The sequence below is a fragment of the Hylobates moloch genome, unplaced genomic scaffold (assembly GCF_009828535.3).
Source record: "Hylobates moloch isolate HMO894 unplaced genomic scaffold, HMol_V3 SCAFFOLD_3, whole genome shotgun sequence".
NCBI classification, from domain to species: domain Eukaryota; kingdom Metazoa; phylum Chordata; class Mammalia; order Primates; family Hylobatidae; genus Hylobates; species Hylobates moloch.
The window spans coordinates 29,559,025-29,586,209 of NW_026652278.1; the positions used below are offsets into that span (position 1 = coordinate 29,559,025).

General features: G+C 35.5%; 1 protein-coding gene across 2 annotated transcripts in view; it reads right to left on the minus strand.

Moving 5' to 3' along the window:
* Positions 1 to 27,185, minus strand: part of SLK (STE20 like kinase) — a 62,603-nt gene that overhangs the window by 29,847 nt on the left and 5,571 nt on the right. For both annotated transcript variants that reach the window (XM_032178445.2, XM_032178456.2), the window contains exons 2-7: positions 9,435 to 9,599; positions 7,626 to 7,674; positions 7,135 to 7,284; positions 1,004 to 1,076; positions 663 to 857; positions 25 to 106 (exon numbers count right to left, since the gene is read on the minus strand). In XM_032178445.2, the coding sequence (XP_032034336.1) occupies positions 25 to 106; positions 663 to 857; positions 1,004 to 1,076; positions 7,135 to 7,284; positions 7,626 to 7,674; positions 9,435 to 9,599 (714 nt within the window). The remainder of the gene's footprint in view (positions 1 to 24; positions 107 to 662; positions 858 to 1,003; positions 1,077 to 7,134; positions 7,285 to 7,625; positions 7,675 to 9,434; positions 9,600 to 27,185) is intronic.

Genomic DNA, 27,185 nt, shown 5'->3' on the forward strand with positions numbered 1-27,185 from the left:
TTTGCTGTTGTCATACTCTCTTACCTGCAGTAGCTGAGATGTAGTCCACCTGGCATCCACATTCTTTTCTAAGCATTTCTTTAGAAAGTCCTTAAAATTTGAAGACCTTTAAAATAAATTTTAACAATAACATTCTATTTTACTTTCTTGTTAATCAAATCAAACAAAACTCTTTGATAAGTTATGCTTAAGTTTCATTATGTATGTAATAGTATTAACTCAACACTTAAAAAACTAGTTAATGAGATGATTAAGATTTTATAAAACTTATTCATCTATAAATACATGTTAGACATATATGTAAGTAGGTACATAATCACTGAGACACAGCCATATACTCACAAGTATGCCAAAAAGCACAAAATTTCTAATAAATTTCACAAATATAGATCAATCTATATGCCTCACTTCCTCATAGTATAGAAAATACCTTTCTCATGCAAAACTCAAATCATTCATATTTTCGGATATATGGGAAAAGTGAGCTCAAAGAGTTTTAATGGTCCGTAAGAGAAATATACCAAAAATCACTTTTCTAATTCATATAGTCTTTGAACCACGTACCCAATTTTAAATACTCTTGGAAAACTGAGAATATAAGATCAAGTTTTGCTTCCTAATATCATTTGTTTCTTATTAAGCTTTTTTAAGAATATTTTTACCATCTTGATGGCTGTGCTAATGTAGGTGGCTCAGATTTTGCTATTTTTAGCAGCACTCGCATTGGATTTAATTCATGATGAGGTGGTTCTATCTCAGCCATTTCTATTAAAGTGATACCCAGGGACCAAACATCAGCTTTGTAGTCATAAGGTCTGTCCTTAGATGTTTCACACATGACTACTTCAGGAGCCATCCTATGAAGACAGATAATTAAAAGTTAACATATTTAAGGACAGTGATTGCAAACCACATGATATAATCAATTATGTGGACAAAATTCGTGAGTAATTATAACTGCTGACATGACTAATACTATAAATTCATAAAACTGAATACATACCAATATGGTGTACCAATAAAGGAATCTCTTCTTTGAATTGTCCTCGTATTTTTAGCTGATACTCCAAAATCCGCTTGAAATAATCACACAAAAGCATTAATGAGAACTTTTAAGCATTGTTCATTGTATTCAATGGGGAGAAAAAGCATTTTAAGTCTTTAATAAGGCTAATCTTATTATAAAAAGTAAGTTGAACAGAAAGAAAAAGATGTCTCTCCCATCTTAATCTTGACCATCTCTTTCTACCATCTCCCAAAAAAACCTGCTAAAGATTCCATTATCAATACATTTAATACCATCATATCTTCAGATGACAAATCCTTCAAAATTGAAAATAAAAAATGGTAACTCTAAAAGCAGACCAGTCTATCCACTTCAAAACAAATGCCAACTAGTGCTATGTGGCACAATTAAATTAAGAGTCATCAAAATTTTTTCTATAGTGTGAAAAACAGAAATTATACTAAAGCAACCTTTATGACAGTGTATGTCTTGCTAAATTCCTCATAAAATTATATTGCCAAGAAAAAATTGGGAACCTTATGTTTTCTGATTTAAATTATACAGAACAGTAACATTATAGCTTTTTCAGTTGTTAATCCCACCTTTTCAGCTTGGAGTTCAGACAACATTAATAGCAACATAAAATTGCTATTGCTACATAATTTACCTCATGCTATAAATGCACAAATTTTTAAGTTTCACATTTGACGCGACAATTCTCAAAGCTGAATAAGTACCAAAAATTCAGTATTTGATGCGCATGCCTAGCACAGGAGTATACACTCAGTAAATGGTAGCTACTATTAGCCATATTCACAATTCTAACCTTTGTTGTTTTTGTTGTAGAACTCTTAAAGGTCATGCAATTCTGCCTGAATTACTTTTATCTATTATATAGTTCTTGGGGATAAGATTATTCTATATATCTGTGTTGCAGAAATGGAAGGTTCTCTGGAAGTATTTGTAAATTAATAAAACAGAAATTACAAATATTTTAATTGTCAACTAACTAAATATTATTTTAGAATTCTTAAACCTTCAGTATATTTATTTTTAAGGTACACATTATTTTACACAAGTATGTCCCTATATTCAAATAAAATTTCAATATATTTACAAAAGAATATGCCCCCAAAATTGATCAAAACTATAACATCCTATTTCAAAATAAGCTAGGACACTTAAAAATGATGAAAAACATAAAAGAGCCATGTAAGTCAGAATTAGAAAAATTCTGAAAGGCGACAGAACTCCAGAAAAAATTTAAAATAAAAAAAAAAATCACTTTAGAAACAAAGGCTAAACTAGGGAAAGCAAGAGCAAATAATACAACAAATTCATACCCATTACCACTTCACACCCAGTAGGATGGGTGTAGCATAGAAAAAAAAAAGTGTTGACAAGCATGTGGAGAAACTGGAAGCCTTGTGCATTTCTGTTAGAAATGTAAAATGATGCAGCTGCTATGGAGAACAGCATGGTGGTCTCTCAGAAAAATTAAACATAGAATTACCATATGATTCAGCAATTCCACTTCTGGGTGCATACTCAAAAGAATTAAAAGCAGGGAGTAGGACAGACATATGTACACCAACATTCATAGCAGTATTATTCACAATAGCCAAAAAGTGAAAGCAACCCAAGTGCCCACTGATGGATGAATGGATAAACAAAATGTGTTATATACATACAATGGCATATTATTCAATCTTAAAAGGGGAAGATATTGTGGAATATGCTTCAACATGGATGAACCTTGAGAACGTTATGGTAAGTAAAATACGCCAGTCACAAAAGGACAAATGTTGTATGATTCCACATACATATATACCTAGAGTGGTCAAAATCATAGAAACTGAAAGCAGAATGGTGGTTGCCAGAAGCTGGGAGGAGTGGAAAATGGGGACTAAGTGTTTAATGGGTATGGATTTTAACTGCTGCAAGATGAAAAGAGATACGTATGGAGTCAGGTGATGGTAATGGTTGTATAATGGGAATGTACTTAATACCACAGAAATGTATACTTAAAAATGATCAAAAAGGTAAATTTTATGTTGTATATATTTTCCTACCAAAAAAAAGAAAGAAAGCTAAAAAAAGGACTTGAGAAAAAGTTACAAACATGGACAACAGGCAAAGACCCAACAAATACTAAAAGTCTCTAAAGAAGCAAGTCAATGCAAGGGAACAAACAAATGCTGAGATCTATAACTCCAGAAAACTTCCCTGTCGGGGGTGGGGAAGAAGGCACTTGAATATTGTAAGAGCATAATATTTATTAGAAGGCCGGGCACGGTGGCTCACGCCTGTAATCCCAGCACTTTGGGAGGCCGAGGCAGGTGGATCATGAGGTCAGGAGATCAAGACCATCTTGACTAACATGGTGAAGCCCCGTCTCTACTAAAAATACAAAAAATTAGCCAGGTGTGGTGGCGGGTGCCTGTAGTCCCAGCTACTCAGGAGGCTGAGGCAGGAGAACGGTGTGAACCTGGGAGGCGGAGCGTGCAGTGAGCCGAGATAGCGCCACCGCAGTCCGGCCTGGGCGAAAGAGCAAGACTCCCCGTCTCAAAAAAAAAAAAAAAAGAAAAGAAAAAGATATTTATTAGAAAAGACTGGTCAAACTACTGGTCTTAAAAAAAAAAAACTTTCAGCATCTAAGCAAAAAGAGCACATGACTTACAATGGAGAAGAAATTCAGATTATCAGACTTTTCAACAACACTTCATGACTGAAGAAAACAGAGTAACAAATTTCAGATGCTGAAGGAAAGAAATGTGTGCCAAGGATTTGTTGTCCAGCAAAACTAACCTTCAAGTATAAGGGTACAACTGTTATCACTATGTAAGAATTCAGAGAGCCCTTTCAGAGGAATCTACCAAAAGCTGAGCTTCAGATAACCAACATTACCAAAGACACATCAACATAAGGAGTGGTGGGGAGCATTAAATATAGAAATGAGGGTTAAAATGAATTATGAGGTATCCTAAACCTATCAATGTCCTTGAGAACCAGAACTCTCCATATAGAAGAAAGGAGATGCACATGTATTACAGAGGTTAGATTTTAAAAACCTTTATTCTGAATTTGAATAGGAAATATATATGATCTCATGAGGGGTCTAGCTCTGTCCTTTGAAAAGTCCTAGAACAATCGCGGTGGCTCATGCCTGTAATCCCAGCACTTTGGGAGGCCGAGGTGGGCGGATCACGAGGTCAGGAGATCGAGACCATCCTGGCCAACATGGTGAAACCCCGTCTCTACTAAAAATACAAAAAAAAAATTAGCCGGGCGTGGTGGTGGGCGCCTGTAGTCCCAGCTACTCGGGAGGCCGAGGCAGGAGAATGGCGTGAACCCGGGAGGTGGAGCTTGCAGTGAGCTGAGATCGCGCCACTGCACTCCAGCCTGGGCGACAGAGCGAGACTCCGTCTCAAAAAAAAAAAAAAAAAAAGAAAACTGTAAGCATCTCTTACACCAGATTGTGGTCTTGAAATACTACATCCTACTAAAAGAAACCAGGGCTTCTTGAAGAAATGGCTAATTACACTGGGTGCAGTGGCTCACACCTGTAATTCCAGCACTTTGGGAGGCTGAGGTGGGTAGATCACTTCAGGCCAGGAGCTCCAGACCAGCCTGGTCAACACGGTGAAATCCCATCTCTACTAAAAAACAAAAATTAGCTGGGCATGGTGGTACATGCCTGTAATCCTAGCTACTCAGAAGGCTGAGGCACGAGAATCCCTTGAACTCAGGAGGTGGGGGTTGCAGTGAGCTGAGATCAGCCACTGCACTCCAAAATGGGCAACAGAGGAAGACTTTGTCTCAAAAAAAAAAAAAAAAAAGAAAAAGAAAAAGAAAAGAAAAAAGAAATGGTTAATTACAGGTCTGACACAGGAAATACACAGATGAGCCTGAAACATCTCAGAACTGTCAAGTAAGCTATCAAAAATTACTAGTCCTGTCAAGAAGACTAACAAGCGGATACGAAGACCCCACTGACTAAAGATGGAACAATATGAGCTTCAATAAGAATAAAAACTGCAATGGATTTGTAACCAACCAAATAAAATTAAATCTATGAACTAACAATATTTTTTAAAACACTGGTCATCAATTGAGGATAAGAGACAGCCAAGTCATTATCTTCATTACTAATTTTATAATGAATGAAAATAATGAAATAATTGGTGTTTATATCAAAATCATTATCAAAAATAATGAAAACAAAATAATGGAATTCGTTTTGCAACCCCAAAAGACAGATGTGTAGGCATTAAGCCTCAATAGCTGCAACATCAAAAAAGGGCACAAAGCAGACACGGTGTGCCTCCCAATGAAAGAATGCAAAACCACCTGTCAGTCTTGCCAAAGGATCAGGCTGGAGACTGATCAGGCCTTTGGATTCATCTGCCAAACTGAAGGAAATACAAAGAGGAACTTCAATCATCAGGAGTATGCAATAGCAAAATGCAGTCTGAGGGAAACACAACAGGCCAAACAGCCTAGGTTCCATGGATCAGTGTTTCATTACTAGCCCCTCTAAGGAGTCATTTTAAACAATTTTTTCACGTCATCCCTCCTCCCATAAAATTTTAATGCCACAGGTAAAGTGTTATATCTCTTCATGTACTGGGGCCTTTGGAAGGTCACAAACCATTGTAATGCATAAGGTTTTTTTTGGCTCTAAAGAACTAATTTTTGCCCCCATGTGTGCGATACTACCCTCATCCCCCCATTATACATGCCATAATATAAAGAAAAGAAAGGAATGGGGGAAGGCCTATAAGTTAAGAGACTTTAAAAACCCAAGTTTTATATGGGCAAGTTTAAACCCTAACATCTAGAGATGAATATTGGGTGACTAAGCCATAAAGAAACACAAGGAAGGAAATAATATAAAAGTCAGGACAAAATGTGGAGAAGAGAAGGGCAGTGGCTGAGATGGGCATACGGAAGAGCTTCTGGGGTGCCTGCTAAAGTTCTACTTTTTGATCTAGGTAGTGATTACAAAGCTATGTCTACAAAGTACTAAAGTTAAGCTACACAATTTCTGGTGTGGTTTTCTATATCTCTATTTATTTCACAATCAAAAGGTTAAAGTTCACTTCGGGAGGCCCAAGGCAGGAGAATCACTTGCACCCAGGAATTCAAGACCAGTCTGGTCAACAGAGCAAGACCTGATCTCTACAAAAAATTTTTAAAAATTAGCCAGGCGTGGTGGTGCATGCCTGCACTTCCAGCTACTAGGGAGGATAAGGTGGAAGGATCCCTGGAGCCCAGGGGTTCAAGGCTGCAGTAAACTATGATCACATCACTGCACTCCAGCCTAAGCAACAGGGCAAGACTCCATTAAAAAAAAAAATTAAAAAGAATAAAATTTAGTACACCATCTGTTTAAATGTCTTGACAAAGTAAAGTGAAATGACTATAGTCACTGGTATCAACTTGACTTCTGAATATATTTTGTCCTTTGAATAGCCTTCCAAAATATACAAATTTGGACTTCATCTCTAGACTTTTTAAATAATTCCTATCTTGGGTAAAGAGCGCTATAACTTCCATAAAACCTACATCTAATTCTTATGAAGGTAACATTTCTTCCCTTAGTATAAAGAGTAAAATGAAAAATTCTAGTCCTTATGTTTAGGTATTCTCTTCAGAACTAAGATTACTTTGTTAGTTTAGTCAATGTACCATATCAATAAAATAGAAAATAAAACTAAACATAGGGGAAAAACTCACTAGACATGAGCTTTGGAAATAAAGAAAAAACTGAGTTAGCAGTTTTACATACTATATTATATTCTAAACATAAAACATTTACAAGTATTAAGTCTACATACAAAAATTTAAGGGTACAAACTTGAAACTGGTCTTAAAAAGCTTGCCTTTTTAGAAATAAAAATTCATTCTTTCTTATCTTCTTTTTAAAGCATTTAATTAGGTGCTGACATTTAGGAATTATAGAAAAATGAGTATTTATCCAAAAAACTGTTTTTTAAAAACTAGCATGGAGTTAGTTCTCCATGTTTCACATATTTAAGTAGTAATAAAACCATATTAAGTCACATACATAAAGATGGAAATTTTAGAGTAAAAATTCTAATGTTTTATTTAAGTGAATAACTTACCCAATTTGATATCTCCATCTAAGGTAAAGAGAATGTTGCCAGCCTTTAGATCTCTGTGGATGATCTTATTATCATGTAAGTAGTTCAATGCATCTAAAGTCTGCTTGCAAACTACTTGTATTTGGGACTCAGTTAATGGTCTCTCAAGTTCTACAAGCAGAAAGTAAAAAAAAAATCTGCTTTTTATACAGTGAAAACATATTAGCAGGCTATATACCTTTCTGTATATATCATCACTGTCAAAGATCATATGCAGTGAATTTATTTTAAAAGAACTGTATCTACAAAGATCACTTTCTTGACATACTCAACATTTCATTTTAGAATTTTACTATAATTATCCAAGAATATAAAAACATAATTGAGTTGATTTAACTTATTGAACTTCACTCAATACTTATATATTTGAATATATTTATATATGTTTGAAATTCTTTCATCTTATCAAGTATAATTTAAGATATGAACATAAAGAACAAAAAGGTATTTACCAAGCATCACAGCATCTACTGCTCCACCTGCACAAAATTCAATGAGGATCTGCATGCAAAAAAAAAAACAAAAGCATGTGTCTAAAACCACACTGAGTTTTTTTGAGTTTCAGTATTTTTTCTTCAGCTTAGCAAAAAAGATAAAGAAATAGCTATCAAATAATCTGGTTATGGAAACGATATACTAAATGAAGATTTTGTCAAAAGAGTTACAAATCTCAAACAATACACATTTGATAAAGCCCACTGTGAAAGCATGGGCATTTTTGTTAATTGCCATGTTTAGTGTCCCTGCTTCTCTAAAACTACCAGGTACAGAACTTTTTCATTCGGTATTGTACTGCACAGCTATTTGGTCACCAATGAAAGATTTTATTACTTATATTTTTAAGGCAACTTGTGCTTTAAGTGAACAAGCATACATTTGTTTTTTTAAACTGTATTAAATAGGAATAAATCCTGAAAATATTTACACAGAGACTTCTTTTAGAAAAAGAAAAAAAAAACAGAAGAAATACACACAAAAGCTACAGATCCTAGCTCAATTATTACCTGCTGATAGATGCTTATCTTGACTTCCCTGGTAAGACATAACACCATATATCTTTCCTTCTTAACCCTTACCACAGTTGTAATTTTATATTTATTGTGATTATTCGATTAACTAACATTTATGTCTCCCACTAAACTTCCCCTCACAGTTATCTAAATTTTTATTGTGCAATAGTCCCAAGTAAAGGTCTTATCTGTTTATTAACTAGTCTAGGGGTTCATTTGCATTATAATCTTTGGAAACATTCTGTCACAGCCCTGAACAATAATTTCAGAAAACACCACATTAATAATAACTATAATTTTAAAAAATAACATATTTTTAACTAATTAGGTAGCTTCCTGCCTTTTTTCCCTCAGCATAATGCTTTATTTTTTTTTTACAGGTGCTTGCCAATTAGAAATTGTTTTCAAATTCATTACATTATTCAGAAAATAATTTGGGAGGTAGATCATTACTCATCCTACAGATGAGTAAACAGACTCGTAAAAGTTAACTGACTTATCCAAGTTCCGTAAGTGGCAGCACTAGGATAAAAAAATATAGACCTTTAGGCATCCAGTCAGGTATTCCTTATACTACTTACTCTTCTCTCTCATAAAACTTTGCTTCTTCCTTCAGGAAGAAAGACTGAAGCTGCATTTTAAAAAGTCCTCTTGATTAAACTAATGTTGGTACAGAACAAGTGATTGACAGATTATTATAATGAATATGAAAGTTTTATTTCTATATCTACTTGTACCTTAATATTTTCTGAAAATGAATAAAATTTATACATACAGTTTTAGCCATCACATCATGCACTAAAGTTGAACCTGATAATATGATAAATATTTAACATTTCTACTATTTTCCAGTTTATTACAAGATGTACAAAAAGTTTAGGATAAAAAATTATAAACAATTTCTAAGAGAAACTTTAAAAACTTTTAAATGATTAAATTTAAATTATAAACAAGGACATCTAATTTCATACTTTAGGAAATTTATTATTCTTAACCAAATTTTTCCACCTGGATCCAATGTCAAACAATCATGATGAAACTGTACAATCTGAAACATAAATCTGAACATCTGTTGAAGCTGAGAATAACTTTGTTATTACTCTCTTAATAGCAGATCAACTCTCATTCAAGTGACACAAGTAACTAAATAGAAGAGGTAAGACATAAAATAGGTTTTAACAATTCATAAACATCTCTTTAGGGCAATTAACTCATTTTGGCTACTCCTTTAGATCAACGGAAAATACTTACCCAAAGATTGTTCTCATAATAGAAGGCATCTAGAAGCTTGACTATATTTGGGTGATCACAAGATGCTAATATATCAATCTCTACCATGTAATCTTCAAGTTCTTCTTCAGATTTAGTGTCAATCACTTTTGCAGCAGCTAAAACACTGGTCTCTTTATTCTGGGCCTGAAAATGAAAGTATCAGAAGTGTCACATTTCAAATGCACCATTTTCTAATTTTTTATTATTTTAATGACTTTAAGTTTTAATTCATATTTAATTCATATTTATGTTTAGGCTGTCTTTTAAAAAAAGTGTGTCAAGAGAATGAGAAGACAAGCCACAGACTGAGAAAATATATGCAAGACACATATTTGATAAAGGAAAGTTTTAGGTTCGCAGCAAAATTGCGTGGAAAGTACAGAAAGTTCCCTCGTGCTCCATGCATAACCACCCCCCCATCAACACTGCACACCAGAGTGATACATCTGTTACTATGATGAACCTACATTAACACATCATTATCATCCCAAGTCCAAAGTTTACATTACAGTTTGCTCTTGCATCTATGGGTTTCAACAAATGTATAATGACATGCAGCCATCGTTATAATATCACACTGCCCTAAAAATCCTCTGTGCTCTGCCTCCTCATCCCCTCTTTCCTCCAACCCCTGATCTTTTTACTGCATCCATAGTTTTGCTTTTGCTTTTCTGGAATGTCATATACTTGGAATCAGAGTGTGTATAGACCTTTCTGATCAGCTTCTTTCACTTAGTAATATGTATTTACAGTTCCTTAATGTTTTCATGGCTTAATAACTCATTTCTTTTTAGCACTGAATAATATTCTATTGTCTGAATATACCACAGTTTATCCATTTACTTACTTAAGGATATGTTGGTTGTTTCTAAGTTTTGGCATTTATGAATAAAGCTTCTATAAACATGTATGTGCAGGTTTCTGTGTAGACATGTTTTTCAACTCATTTGGGTAATAAACAAGGAGTACAACTGCTGGATCATATGGTAAGAGTATGTTTGGTTTTTAAAGAAACTGCCAAACTGTCGGCCGGGCGCGGTGGCTCACGCCTGTAATCCCAGCACTTTGGGAGGCTGAGGCTGGCGGATCATGAGGTCAGGAGATCGAGACCATCCTGACTAACATGGTGAAACCCTGTCTCTACTAAAAATACAAAAAATCAGCCAGGCGTGGTGGCGGGCACCTGTAGTCCCAGCTACTCAGGAGGCTGAGGCAGGAGAATGGCGTGAACCCGGGAGGTGGAGCTTGCAGTGAGCCGAGATTGCGCCACTGCACTCCAGTCTGGGCGACAGAGCGAGACTCCATCTCAAAAAAAAAAAGAAACTGCCAAACTGTCTTCCAAAATGGCTGAAAGAGTCTGCATACACACCAGCAATGAATGAGTTCCTGTTGCTCCACATCCTCACCAGCATTTGGGGTTGCCAGCAAGCATGGGTTTCACCAGTCTAACAGCTACATAGTAGTACTTGTATCTTTTCAATTTACAATTCCCTGATGACATATGATGTTGAGCATCTTTTCATATACTTATTTGTCAAATCTTTGGTGAGATGTCTGTTCAAATCTTTTGCCCATTTTTTAACTAGGCTGTTCATTTTCTAATTGTTAAGTTTTAAGAGTTCTTTGCATATTCTGGATAACTTTCCTTTATCAAATATGTGTCTTGCAAATATTTTCTCAGTCTGTGGCTTGTCTTCTCATTCTCTTGACACACTATTTTTAAAAGACAGCCTAAACATAAATATGAATTAATGCATGCTATGGCTATGCACAGGGGACAGCATTTCAAATCACAGCCTCTGGTGGGTCAGACTGCTAGGATTAAAATTCTGGTTTTGCCACTTATTAGCTGTGTTGCTTGGGGCAATTTACAAAATCTCTCTTTTAGTTTCCTCATCAGTAAAAATTACCTACATCTCACAAGTTCGTGAGAATTAAGATAACATATATCTGCCAAGGAAAAAAAAAAAGCACATATAAACATTTAATATACTATCTGGCATATATAGAAGTATTCAAAAATATTAGCTGTAATTACTATTACTATTTAATCTTCACAACAGCCCCATGATATATTATTATCTCTACTTTAAAGGGGATATAAATGAGCTTTGAGGGGTTAAAAGGCTTCCCCAGGTCATATAGCTAGTAAGAAGCAGAAACAGAATTTAAATCCAGGTCTGTTTCCAAAGCCCTTTCTGCTGGAGGTTGAAACCCATTTATGCTGGAGGTTGCAAATTTTTGTGTGTGAAATTAACCCATTTATGCTAGAGGTTGCAAATTTTTTTGTGAAAAATCAGACCTTGGCAATTACCTTGGGCAGTAGGATATAAATAACTCCCACAAGCTTAGCGTTCCAATAATGGAACACTAGGCATAATCATTACCCATGAAGGGTAGCAGAATACACCACTTCAAACACGCCACTCTGCCATAAGGATCACTTTGAGTGAAAGGCACTTGAAAAATAGCAGATGCAAGAAGGGCATTCTAATTTTCCACCTTTTCTTCCTGAAACTACAAGATAAAATGTTCCTGTAACAGACGTCTTCTCTATCCCAGGAGAAAAGAAACATTCTTTGATAGGGAGTCATAGTCAAGAGAACTGTGTACAAACAGACCTTGTTAAATTAAACATCTTCCTTTAGCCTCCCCATATAACATCTACTTTTCCACAATCGCCTCTCTTCTTTCAACCTAACACAAAAGCATGTAGGTTTTGCCATTTCTCTATGACTTCATTTTCTTTTGAGGGCTCCCATGTCACATAAAACTTATATTAAATGTCTATGCTTTTCTCCTCTACTCTATCTTGTGTCAATTTAATTCTCAGGCCCAGCAGGGACGCTAAGAGGGTGGAGGCAAAGTTTTGCCTCCTCTATACCCTTTCCAGTCTCCCCATATTTCTATCATTTGGTCATTTTTCCTTGTTCTTAGTACTTTAACTTTCTCGTTTTCTTTCTTTGGTTAACTTCTCACCATCACTTATTTTAAATAAAAGGTTTCCAAATATGTAGTAGATACTAGGATCAGTTTTTAACGTTAGGAATCAGATCTTAAAATGCTAACTAGGTTGTTTTTATAAGACATTTCAATATGATATATGTTAACATCACTTCAGCAAAACTGCACTTATTACATTAAAAACATACTAAATTTTTTAAAGTTAATAAATGTTTCAATAAATAAATGTCTAAATCTCACTTTTAAGAATTTATCAGGAGATAATTTCATAAAATAAAACTCATGCATATACAAAAATACTCATGAAAGCACCATTTGCAATAGCGAAAAAGTCAATCAGCCTAAATGTCCATTAACAGGAACCTGGTTAAATCATGCAGTACAGTTCTAAAATGAAAAATTACGCAGCCACTAAAATTAATTGACTGACGTCCTGGAGATTTTAAAGATGTATCTTTTATACTTGTGAATGGGCTGGCATGAAGGAAGAAAAATAACTCACACTAGATAACCTCTAAAATTCCTCACGGTAACAAATTCTATCATATATTGATTATACCAACAATGACATCATTTGGTTTAATATAAATAATAAAAGTTACATTAAAAGAATAGTGCCTCAAATTATTGCTTGAAAATAACATGATTACTCATCAGGATCTAGTTCTAAAAAACTCTAAAAAAACAAAACTGAAATAAATATTTACAAGTGTGTGACACTATTCTCTACACTAATATAACTGGGACATAAAGTATTTAAAAAAAAGAGCTTATCTACCTAATATCTAAAGGCATAAAAACTCTTCACATAGGCCAGGTGTGGTGGCTCATGCCTGTAATCCCAGCACTTTGGGAGGCCAAGGCGGGCGGATCACAAGGTCAGGAGTTCAAGACCAGCCTGGCCAACATGGTGAAACCCCGTTCCTACTAAAAATACAAAATTAACCAGGTATGGTGGTGGATGCCTGTAATCCCAACTACTCGGGAGGCTGAGGCAGGAGAATTGCTTGAACCCGGGGACGGAGGTTGCAGTGAGCCAAGATCGTGTCATTGCACTCCAGCCTGGGCAACAGACCAAGACTCTGTCTCAGGGGGAAAAAAAAAAAAACTCTTCACATAAAGGCTTAATGAAATAACTAAACTCGGGGTCCCCAACCCCGGGGCCACAAACCAGTACCAGTCCATGGCCTATTAGGAACCAGGCCTATTAGGAACATGGCCTATTAGGAGATGAGCAGCAGGCAAGTAAGCAAAGCTTCATCTGTATTCACAGCCACTCCCCATTGCTCACAATACCACCTGAGCTGTCTCCTGTCAGATTAGCAGCAGCAACAGCTTCTCAGAGGAGCATGAACTCTTATTGTGAACTGTGAACCCTATTGTGAACTGCGTATGCGAGGGATCTAGGTTGTGCGCTCCTTATGCGAATCTAACGCCTGATGATCTGTCACTGTCTCCCATCACCCCAAGATGGGAACATTTAGTTGCAGTAAAACAAGCTCAGAGCTCCCACTAATTCTATATTATGGTGAGTTGTATAATTATTTCATTATATATTACAATGTAATAATAATAGAAACAAAGTGTACAATAAACGTAACACACTTGAATCATCCCCAAAACATCCCCGCATCCGGTCTGTGGAAAAGTTGTCTTCCATGAAACCAGTCCCTGGTGCCAAACTGAACTAAACAAATGTTAAAAACAAGAATGGAATAACAAATCCCAATCTTAATTTAAAAATATAACTTCTGTTGATAAAAAGATTTCAAATATCAGTCATGATCACCTAAAATCACTGTTTTTATCTTCATGAATCATCAATAGAGCTTGGCCACATTACATAAACAAATGAGGGATACTGGGAAACATAAGTTGTCTGAATGTTCCATACTGGTTTCATATTCTAAAAAAATTACACCCTCATATTACTTTTGTTTGAACAGAAGGTATTCCCTGGGTGGTGAGTACAGGAATAATTTTTAAATCTTCATTTATTTTCTTTCTATATTTTTACATTTTCTAATATTATATAGTATTTCATAGTGAAGAATATATTTTAATACAATTTTTAGCTGAAAACTGAAAGACCAGCACAGAAAACAGAGATGATTTCAGTCCCACAGAGGTGTTAGTCAATCAAAGGCAAAAAAGCAGACAAACAAACAAAAAACACGTAAGATAAATACGAAAGGAAATCTAAAAAAAAAAAGGAATAAAAAGAAAAAATAATCACTGGGATTGATTCTGTCAATCTGGATGATTTCATCTCAAGGCTGAGGTATTCTTCCCCCACCAAAAGAAGAAGAGCCTAATTGTCCAGTGTGTAAGAACATTTAACCATAAATTGTAAAAACTAAACAACTCAAATTGTTCATGAACAACTCAAAATGTTCATGAACATCCACTACAAGGCACTGGTCCAGGCTGAGGAAAACACAAAGACAAACAACACCCCAGTGAAATGTGCTCTAGAAAAGAAACGCAATACAGCCATCCCCTCTATCCCCAGGAATACATCCCAAGACCCCCACTGGATGTCAGAAACCTTGGATAGTACTAAACCCTATGTATACTATGTTTTTTCCTTGCATACATACCTATGACAAAGTTTAATTTATAAATTAGGCACAGTAAGAGATTAACAACAATAACTAATAATAAAATAGAACTGTAACAATATACTATCATAAAAATTATGTGAATGTGGTCTCTCAATACATCTTACTGTACTGTACTCACCTATTTTCAGACTGCAGGTAAATAAAACCGTGGAAAGTGAAACCTTGGATAAGGGGAAACTACTGCACAAAAATCTATTAAAAATCTTGGTCAAATCTTGACCAAAAGAGTTGATCTGCTGAAATCCATTCATTCTTCCAACAAATACTTACTGAGTGCCTTCTATATGTTAGGTTACTGTTCTAGATGCTGACAATGTACAAATATTCAAAATCTCTCTGTGCTGGGGTACTTACAATTTTGGGGAGTGGACAGCCAACAAATAAATCAGTATATTAGCAATTAGTACTGTGGGAAAAAGTAAACTAATATGAAAGATGAGGAGGCTGGGCGCGGTGGCTCATGCCTGGAATCCCAGCACTTTGGAAGGATGAGGTGGGCAGATCACTTGGGCGCAAGAGTTTGAGACCAGCATGGACAAATGGCAAAATAATGTCTCTACCAAAAAATACAAAAATTAGCAGGGTGTGGTGGTGCACGCCTGTAATCCCAGCTACTCAGGAGGCTCAGGCACAAGAATCACTTGAACCTGGGAGGGAGAGGTTGCAGTGAGCCAAGATTGCACCATTGCGCTCCAGCATGGTTGACAGACTGAGACTCCGTCTCAAAAAAAAATAAAATAAGATGAGGAAATGGGGTATGGGAGCACACAGGCCAGAATTTACAACTTAAATATGGTAGTTAAGTTAGGTCTAACTGAGGTGGTATTTGAGCATATTAATATCAATAAAATTCAATGATTATTTTAATGTTTTTACCTACATAAATTGGAAATATTAGTATTTTGCAAAGAAATCAGTAAGAAAAATCTCAAATTATTTCAAGTATGTTATTCTATATAGTAATATTCATTATGCTATTAGAAGAGGCACTGTTCTCTGCACTTTCCATTTAGTAACTTATTTAATCCTTGTATCAGTTGGGGTCCAGATAGGAGGAAAATCACATTGATTATTTTAATAGAGAAAATTTAATAAAAGCAATGACTAACTCTGTTGCTAACTGAAAAAATAATACAAAGGATCACGGAGGTAACAACTACAGGCAAAAGCTACCACCCCTAGGACTATGGGAACAAAGGGAAAAGACTGGAATTATTAAAATTCAGAAGCTTGGAGGAAGGGTTCCACAGAGCTGAAACTCAGACGGACCTCTGAGGAGACAGTGCTGCTCAGCTGGTGCTGTTGTCTCTGAAGAGGGGTCCTGTGAGACTGGGACCCAAACTTTTGAGGAACAGGGTACCAGCCAACTGATGCTGGTGTTATGAAGGGATATGATGAGGTTAGTTCTGCGAGTGTTGGAAAAACTACAAACTGTATTCAACAGCTGCTACAGAAAGAAACTGCTGATGCTGGAGCAAAAAAAAAACTTCTACAAGGGTGATGGTCAAAGTAACAAGAAAGCAGACAGGAAGTTCACAGGAAACAAGACAAAGGTGTAAGTCATTTCTTCCTCCTTCTCCTTGCAGCCTCCCTCTAATGCCCTATACTTTTGAAAAACAAATGAGCTGCTAGCAAGGCAGAAATGTGACCTGCAGTCTTTGAACCAGCATCACAAAGCGAAGTACAGAAGGGCGTATTTGGAACTGAGATTAAGACCTGGCATAATCCTTCAAAACATATGAGCAACACAGATGGGAGAGCTAAGGTACAGAGTAGAGTAAACGTTTGGGTAATAAATATCCAAAGTTCCAAAAAGCTATTAAGTGAAGAGAGGGGAAACCGCACTGAAGGAAGCATATACTTTTAGACTGTTGATACTGTTATCTGTTTTAAATTACATGCAAATTACGGTGATCTTTTCAGTCCTACTAAGATTTTGGTAGGAACAAGTATCAACATTAAAAAAGAATAAAATTACTCATCATCATTTAGCAAACACACAGTTAATTCTCATTATTTGTGGTAGTTATGTTTTATAAAATTGCTGCAAGCACTGAATTAGTGACTACTGAAACATTGTTCATAGGGAAAACCATGCACATACACACACCCCTCACACAGATTATTATATTCTTAAATCCTAAAAACAATTCATCCAGGGAGATTCTCCTTTCTTTATTTTACAAAACAGAAATGAGGTGTATAAGTGTTAAGTGACTTGCGGAAGGCCATCCCAAAAACAGATGTCAGACTTGGGATTCAAGCCCTGTCCAACTGGCCCCACAGCCAGACCTTCTTGCACTTCACTACACTGCCCTCTGCTGTCTCCGTCCTCTGGTCATCTCTTCATGAGAGTTGAAATCAAGGCAGTGTCACCTTGTTCAAGTTCAGCTGGGAATGTGCTTGTCAGAGGAGTCAAATTTTTTTGCAGCTTTGAGCATACACGCAAATAACCAAGTAAGTGCCGCAAGTATAGATTTTAGGACTACAAGTAAACTTTAACAAGTAGGCAAATTCACAAACACAAAATCTGCAAATAATGAGGATCAACTGTACATACTCTTTCCGTAATTTCTGTAAAATATTACAGAAATTCAAAGGATTATGTCATTTCCTGAATTCTGCAAAAGAGAAAGAAATACACTTTATATTCTCCTTATATTTTCTTCACATTCTCAAACTCTATTTTATTTATATTGTTCTGGTTATGTATTCAAAATTTAGTCACTGGTCAGTCAAAATGTATCAACAAAATGGTGTCAGTAATAAGTTAAATTTGACTAAGTGTGCAGTTTCCAAAATGTTTTACCAATTCTCCAATCACACAGTTTTCCTGCTTATTTCAAGGACTTATTGACTCTGAGCAGCATGAATATGCAGAAACAAACACAACTGTGTAATAAAAAAGCTGAGGAAATGTGCATAGATTGCATACTTGGAAAAGATGAAAAACAGAATACAAAAAGACAATTTCAAAAATATATTTTAAAATAAGACAAAAAATGTACCATGTCTGGAAATTAATTCAAGAAAAATAAAGACTTAAATAGTAAGGAAAACAATCCCATTTACAATAGCATCAAAGAGAATAAAACACTTGGGAATTAACTTAACCAAGGAGGTGAAAGACTTGTACAATGAAAACTAAAAAATCAATGCTGAAAGAAATTAAAGACATAAATAAAAACACATCCCATGTTCATATATTGGAGGCTTAATATTGTTAAAATGTCAATACTACCCAAAGCAATCTACAGATTCAGTGCAATCCCTGTCAAAATCTCAATGACATTTTTTGCAGTAACAGAAAACCCTATCCTAAAATTCACATGGAATCTCAATGGACCCTGAATAGCCAAAATAATCTTGAAAAAGAACAAAGCTTGAAGACTCACACTTCCTGATTTCAAACTTGCTACGAAGCTACAGTAAACAAAACAGTGCAGTCCTGAAATACAAACCAATGGAATAGAGACCAGAAAAAAAAATTGGCATATATATGGTCTAATGATTTTTGGCAAGGGTTCCAAGACCAGTCAATGAGAAAAGGGCAGTCTTTTCAAAAAAATGGTACTGGGAAATCTGAATATCCACATGTGAAACAGTGAACTTGGACCCTTACCTAACACCATAAACAAAAATTAACTCAAAATGGACCAACGAAAAACCTAAATGTAAGACCTAAAACTATAAAACTCTCAGAAGACAGCATGAGGCAAAAGCTTTATGATACTGGATTTGACAATGAATTCTGAGATATGACACCAAAGCACAGGCAACAAAAGAAAACATAGAACTGGACTTGATGAAAATTGTAAAATGTTATACATTTTAAAAGACAATATTAGAGTAAAATGGCAACCTATAGAGTGACAGAAAATATTTACAAATCATGTATCTGATGAGGATTAATATCTAGAATATACAGAGAACTCCTAAAACTCAACAACAACAACAACAACAACAACAACAAAAACCAAAACTAGCCCAATTCAAAAATGGGCAAAGGAGCTGAACAGGTATTTCTCCAAGGAAGATATACAAATGGCCAATAAGCCATGAAAAGATGCTCAACGTCACTAATATTAGAGAAATGTAAGTCAAAACTATACAAACTACCACTTTACACCCACTAGGATGACTATTATTTTAAAAAAGAATGAAAAGAACAAGTATAGGCAAAGATGTGGAGAAATTAGAACTCTTGTTTTGTGCACAAATTGATGGAAATATAAAATTGGTACAGCTACAGAAAACATACGGCAGTTCCCCCCAAAAAATTAAAAATAGATTCCTACAAGATCCAGGAATTCCACTCCTGGGTATTTACCCTAAAAAACTGAAAGCAGGGTCTCAAAGAGATACTTGTACACCCATGTTCATAGCTAAATACACAACATTTAAAACATGGAAGCAATCCAAGTGACATCAATAGAGTGGATAAGCAAAATGTGTATATACATACCATAAATATTATTCAGCCTTAAAAAGGCAGGAAATTTTAACATATGCTGTGACATGGATGAACCTTAAGGTTCATTATGCTAAATGAACTAAGTTAGTCATAAAATGGTAAATACTGTATGATTCCATTTAATGAGGTACTTAGAGTAGTCAAAATCATAGTATCAAAAAGTAGAACAGTTGCCTAGGGCTGGAGGAAGGAAGAAATAAGAAGCTAGTGTTTAACAGGGTAGAGTTTCATTTCGAAAGATGGTAAGAGGCATGAGAATGGACACTGGTGATGGTTGCACATTACGAATGCATTTAATACCACTGAACTAGACATTTAAAAATCATGAAGATGGTGAATCTTCATAGGATATAAAAAATAGTCAAGACAGTAAATTTTATGTGTATTTTACAATTAAAAAATTGAAAAATAAATGTGCACAAATTTTGTAATTTCAAAATAGCATTAATAAATAATCATTTGTTTTGCTCTAACAATTCTCCTAAAAATTTAACCTAAAAGAATGTCATGGAAATATACTATGTGCATATGGACATCCATTATATGATGGAAGCACTGCAAAGCAGTAAGAAAATGACGGTCTTTAAAGTACATGGTGCTGGGACAACTGGGTATCTACATAGAAAAAATAAAATTCGGCCCTTACCTCACTCTGTAAGCAAAAATCAACACCAGTTTAATTACAGACCTAATGTAGAAGGCAATACCATAAAACTTTACAAAGATAACACAGCGGGATATCTTCACCATCTTGGGTAGGGAAGAATTTCTTAAGACAAAAACATTAGCCATGTAGGGAAAAGTTAATAAATTGGACTATATTAAAACTTAAAATGTCTACACAAAAAAGAAAATCCTAAAGAGAGTGAAAAGATAAACCACAAGGCAGAAGAAAATATGTACATTATATAAACTGACAAAGGATAAGTATCCAAAATATATAATGACCCCCATAAATCATTAAGAAAAAGAAAGAGAGCCCAAAAGACTAACAATCACTTTAGAGAACAGGAAATCCAAATGGCCAATAAACATATGAAAACGAGCTCAACCTCATTAGTAATCAGGGACGATATTACTTCACATTCATCAGGGCACAGACAAAAAAAAGGGGGCCAGAAGAAAGATTCTATCAAGGTTAATTTAAAGATCCAAAATCAGATATGGTATGCTAGTTTCTTGGCCATTCTTTATAAAACTTTGGCAGGATACTCTGAAATAAATTATATAATATTACTTTATCTTTAAATGTTAATAAGCCATAACACAGACCTTTAAAATTTTAAAGAGACTTTATAAAGCTCATGCCATACAACATACCAACTGGAAATAAAACATGCTTTACAAGCAAAAATAAAATATCTTGGCTGGATACAGTGGCTCACGCCTATAATCCCAGCACTTTGGGAGGCCAAGGCGGGTGGATAGCTTAAGCCCAGGAGTTGGGGACCAGCCTGGCCAACAAGGCGAAACCCCATCTCTACTAAAAAATACAAAAATTAGCCGGGTGTGGTGGCAGGCGCCCGTAATCCCAGCTACTCCAGAGGCTGAGGCATGAGAATCACTTGAACCTGGGAAGCGGAGGTTGCAGTGAGCCAAGATCGCAGCACTGCATTCCTATCTGGGCAACAGAGTGAGACCCTGTCTCCAAAAAAAATTAAAATTAAAATTAAAAAATAAAGTATCTTGATTTCCAGTACATTTCTTCAAAATTGAGATGCTAAAATGACAACATACAAAGAGAAATGAAATTTATTAACTTTGCTCACACCTTCCAAGAAAGGAGGAAGGGATGGAAGGAGGGATGATTCAAATACCTTCCCTTTCTAAAGAAAGCACTCAAATTAACTAATATTTCAGCATTAATTTATAGGAAGAAGTGTGAGCTGATTAGCTGGTAAACTGGAAGAGTTGATCATCTTATAAATTAAAAGAACAATAAAATATTGTTTTTATACTCCATATGTATATTCAGTAGTTATATCCTTACAGATAAAAAACAGGTTAGTAAGAAACACAGGGATATAAAATAAATGCCCTGGTCTTGACATTTTTCTTCCCATTATCTTGAGATGAGATTATCACTTAAAAACTACTTCTGAAAATGATTCCTCTTTAAGAAAAAAATATATATATATTCACTGAATCGATTAGTTCTTTTCGTTAAAATTTTTTCTGAAATTTCAAAACCATCTCAGTTCTCATTTTGGTACATAAAAGTGACAGATTTTTATAATAAAAAGGCAACATTTTATACAGTAACAGCAATAGCATCTTATATTCAAGCAGAAGTATACCTTGACATAGAGACACTACTGTGGCAAAATAAGAATTAACTGCTTCTGTTACAGAGTTGTGTTAAAGATCTGTGTGAATTTAAATACAGATTTACAAATAAGAAACATGGGAATAAAGTAATATGCCACTTTATCTAGAAGTCTATGTCAGCACATAAACAATAACTTTCTGGTTGAAAACAGAAAACTAAGAAGGAAAGTTTCAAACTTTAAAATTGTGCCAGAAAATATACTATAAAATAATTCACTAAATTACTAACATTTCCAAAGTCAAGTTATTTAAAATTGTTCAGGAAGGATTAATCGACATAATTAGACAAGTGAAAAAAACAAAGGTACAAGTAAGAGAAAATCCTTAAGAAAAGAAAATGAAAAAGAGAAACAGATAATGAATGGATAAATGGATGAATGGATGGATAGACGTGTGTAATAAAGTCGGCATAGCAAAATATGAACAGCTGTAGAATCTAGGTAGTTGATATGTGTATGTTCTCTATACAACTTTTTTTACATATCAACATTTTTATAGGATTGAAAAACTTCAATGTTGAGGGGAAAATAATAAGAGCACTCAATAAGATTAAGATATTATAGAATAGTAATTAATAGCTTTCTTATATCCAAACAATAATTGCAAAACATAATGGAAGAACTATCCCATTCAAAATAGTAGCTGAAAAGATAAAATATCAAGGCAAAAATTTAACAACGAAATGCAGAACTTATATGAAAAAATATTAAAATTTTAAGAGATAATAGTTGTTTGCTGTTGTTGTTTGAGACGAGGTCTTGCTCTGTCACCAAGGCTGGAGTGCAGTGGCACAATCACAGCTCACTGCAGCCTCCACCAAGTTCAAGGGATCCTCCCACTTCAGCCTCCCCAGCAGCTGTAACCACAGGCGAGTGCCATCATGCCCAGCTAATCTTTTTTACTACTTTCCATAGACATGGGGTCTCGCTATGTTGCCCAGGCTGTTCTTGAATTCCTGGGCTCAAGCAATCCTCCTGCCTCAAACTTATAAAGTGCTGGGATTATAGGCATGAGTCACTGCACCTGGCCAGATAACAGTTTTTACTGAGGTCTTGGGGCAAGCAAAAATAGAATTTGTTCATTCTGTTTATTTTCAACCTTTGTTTTCTAATAAATTTATTTTCTAATTTTAAAATACCTCCATGGATCAGGAAAAAGAATTAAATAAATGAAAAGCAATCTACATTGTGGAAAAAGGACCTCATATCCTACAAATCATTAAGGAAAAAATAAATAACCAAAGATTTTAATAGACAAATGAATAACACAGATGAATCCTGAAAAATTACACTCAACCAGTGGTGCTGATTTTGGCATCCAGGAGACATTTGGCAATGTCTGGAAGTATTTTAGGTTGTCACAAAGGGGTAGGGTCAGGGATGCATCCTACAGTGCATAGGACAGCCCTCCACAAAAAAGAATTATCTTGTCCAAAACGGCTGTAGTGCCAACACTGAGAAACCCTGTGCTAAGTGCAAAAAGCCATACATATTAAGAATACATATTGTATGTTTCCATTTACTAAAAAATTCTAGAAAAGGCAAAATTACAGAGCCATTCCGAAAGCAAGTGAGGGCTATCTTGAGCTTGGTGTGGGAATAGAGACTGACTGCAAAATAGGCACATGAGAACTTTCTGGGGGTGACAGAAAGGTTCCAAAGCTGGATTGTAGTAATGGTTGCAAAACTATACAGATTTACTAAAACTCACAAAATTATATGGGTGAATTTTGTGGTATATAAATTATACCTCAAAATAGAGCTTTTTTTTTATTTGGGCAAATAACCAGGAATTCCACCAAAAAAAGATACCCAAATATTGAATAAGCACATAAAAAGGCAATCAACTTCATTAGTCATCAGGAAAATGTAAATAAAACCACTTACACTCAACAGAATGGCTAACAAAAAACATTAAAGATAGTATTAATAACAATACCAAGTGTAAGTGAAGACACAGAGCAACTGGGAAAACTCCCATACCCTACTAATGGGAGTGTACATTGGTACAACCGCTTTGGAAGATATGTATAACTTATGACCTAGAAAATTCCTTCCCAGTATATATCCAACAGAAATAATGGCACATGTGCACCAAAATGCACAAGAATATTCATGAATCGTATTTTTTGTTTTTTTAATTAAAAAAATTTAAGGCTGGACATGGTGGCTCACACCTGTAATCTTAGCAGTTTGGGAGGCCGAGGTGGGCAGATCACTTGAGCCTAAGAATTTGAGACCAGCCTGGGCAACATGGCAAAATCCCGTCTCTACAAAAAGTACAAAAATTAGCTGGGCATGGTAGCGGGTGCCTACAGTCCCAGCTACTTGGGAGGCTGGGGTGGGAAGATCACCTGAGCCGGGGGAGTTGATCGCACCACTGCACTCCAGCCTGGATGACAGAGGTGAGACTCTGTCTCAAGAAAAAATAATAATAATAAAACAAATAAAGATGGGTCTCCCTATGTTGCCCAGGCTGGTCTTGAACTCCTGGGCTCAAGTGACCCTCCCACCTTGGCATTCCAAAGTGCTGGGATTACAGGCGTGAGCCCCTGCACCGGGCCATGAATCATATTTTTAATATACAAAAAGTGAAAACAATCCAAATACTACAGAATGGATAAACTATAATATTTCATAAAATACCATAAAGCAAAGAAAAAGATCAAATTACCACTACATGCAACGACATGGATGAAACTCACTCATATGTTTGGCAAAAGAAGCCCAACACAAAGGAATATATTAAATGATTACAGGATTAAAAGAATCAGGTAAATGATTATATTTATATGAAGCCCAAAAACATACCAATAAGATTGCAGTAGTCTGAGTAAGAGATGACAGCAGCTTTGACTAGTGAAATGACAGTGAAGAAAGAAAGAAGTATTTTTGAGAAATATTTAGTAGGTAGAATTAACAGGCCTTGGTGTTTAATTAGGTTTGGTGGGGAAGGCAGCAACAGGTGTTAAAAATGACCTCTAGGTCTCTGGCCTATGCAACTGGTAGATAGAAGTGGTAATTACTAAGTGGGAATACAGAAGGAGCAAATTTGTGGCTGATATCATGAGCTGAATTAGTTCATGTTTTGGACTTGCAGTTTAAGGTATCTGTGAGACATCCAAGCAGAAATCTCTAATAGACGGTTGGATGTGTGGATCTGGAGTTCAAAAGGGAGGTCTTAGGGTAGAGATAGAAATTGCATTTAGATGGTAATTGAAGCCATGGGAGAAGACCGGTTCTCTTAAGAAAAGGAGAAGACGGCCTATACCCAAGCCCTGTGGAATTCCTACACCTTAAAGTCAGAAAGAGGAAGAGCCAGCAAAGGAGTGTGATGAATAGACACAGAGGTGGAAGGAAAATCAAGAGTATGGTGACTTAAAAGCCAAAAGATGGGCCGGGCACGGTGGCTCACGCCTGTAATCCCGGCACTTTGGGAGGCCGAGGCGGGTGGATCGCGAGGTCAAGAGATCAAGACCATCCTGGCCAACATGGTGAAACCCTGTCTCTACTAAAAAGAAAAAAAAAAAATACAAAAAATTAGCCAGGCGTGGTAGCGGGCACCTGTAGTCTCATCTACTCGGGAGGCTGAAGCAGGACAATGGCGTGAACCCGGGAGGCAGAGCTTACAGTGAGCCGAGATTGCGCCACTCTACTCCAGCCTGGGCGACAGAGCAAGACTCCATCTCAACAACAACAACAACAAAAAGCCAAAAGATGAACTTTTTAAAGGAAAGAATGGCCAGGTATCTCAAATGGTAATGATAGGTCAAGTAAGATGGTAAGTGTCCCCTGAATTTAGGGACATGAAGAATCTTAAGACCATAACAAGAGTCACTATTGGGGGAAGTGGTGGGTGGAGGCTGTCAAATAAATAATACAAGAAAATGTCACAGAAATGAAGGACATAAGCCTTTGGATTGAAAGGACTAACCAAGAGCCCAGCAAAACCAAAGAAGAAGAAAAGACCTATATCAAAGTACATCACCACGAACAGAGGATAAAAGAAAAATCCTAAAGGCTATTAAGAGAAAAAGATGGAAAAGGATCCAGGAAGCCAAATGGCATCAGACACTCAACAGCAACTCTTGAAGCCAAAAGATAATGAATGGAAGAAAGTCTTCAAAACTAACAAATTCTAAATCTTAAAAATTCTTTAAAAACTTACTTTTGAACTAGAATTATATATGTTAAGTTGTGACCTTATAATAAAGACATATTTAGACAGGCAAGTTCTTAAAAAATATGTTTTCCACGGATCCTTTCTCAGAAGGCCACTAAAGGTTGTACACAACAAAAACAAGGAGGAAATTCTAACAGGAAAAACAAAGTATTTAAAACATCCTCGAAGTAGTTTGTGTTCCCAAGACTTCTAGGGGAAAAAAACTGTAACTCATTATCAAGATAGTAAAAAAGACCTAAACAGAGATAAAACATGCACAGGTGGGAAGACTCAATATCAAAGAGAGGTTAATTTTTCCAAAACTGATTTATAAATTCAATGAAATCTCTCCAAAAAAACACAGATTTTTTGTGGCACTCAACCAGGCTAACTCGAAAATGTACATAGAAGCCCTAAGGGCCAAGAATACTACTAAACTATGTTGAAGAAGCAGTGGAAATTTATTTTAATGCTTTCCTAATTAAGACAGTGGGATACTGGTATAAGAACAAATAGATCAATGAAGAGAACAGAGAATGCAGAAACAGACACATGCTACATAACAGGGCACTGCAGAGCAGTGGGGAAATATTTTTCTTCCCAGCAAATAGTTCTGGGACAATTGTGTATTCATATGGGGAAAAAAAATGAAACTGGATCCCTACCTCATACCGTTTACAAAAATCTATTCTAGGTAGATTGTAGATCTAATTGTTGAAAAGCAAAATCATAAAGCTTTTAGAAGATAATATAGAAGATTATCTTCATGATCACACGTTAGGAAAAAATGTCTTAAACATAACACAAAAAGCATCAACTGTAAAGGAAAAAACTGACAAATTGGGCCATGTTAAAGAATTCATAAAAAGACACTACAGTGAGAATGAAAAGATAGGTCTCAGAATGAGAATATAGTTGCAATAACTATCACCAGCAAATGGTTAAAATTCAGAACACATATATTGTACACACACACACACACACACAATCAACATATAAACAAAAAGACTTCAATAGAAAAATGAATAAGAGACCTGAACACAAAAGAAGAAATTCAAATTACCAAAAACATATTAAAAGAATTACTTTTAGTAATCTGTGAAAGGTGAATTAAACGCACAATGAGAAATGTAACACATTATCAGGCTGTGAAAACTTTAAAATTCTGACAATACTAAA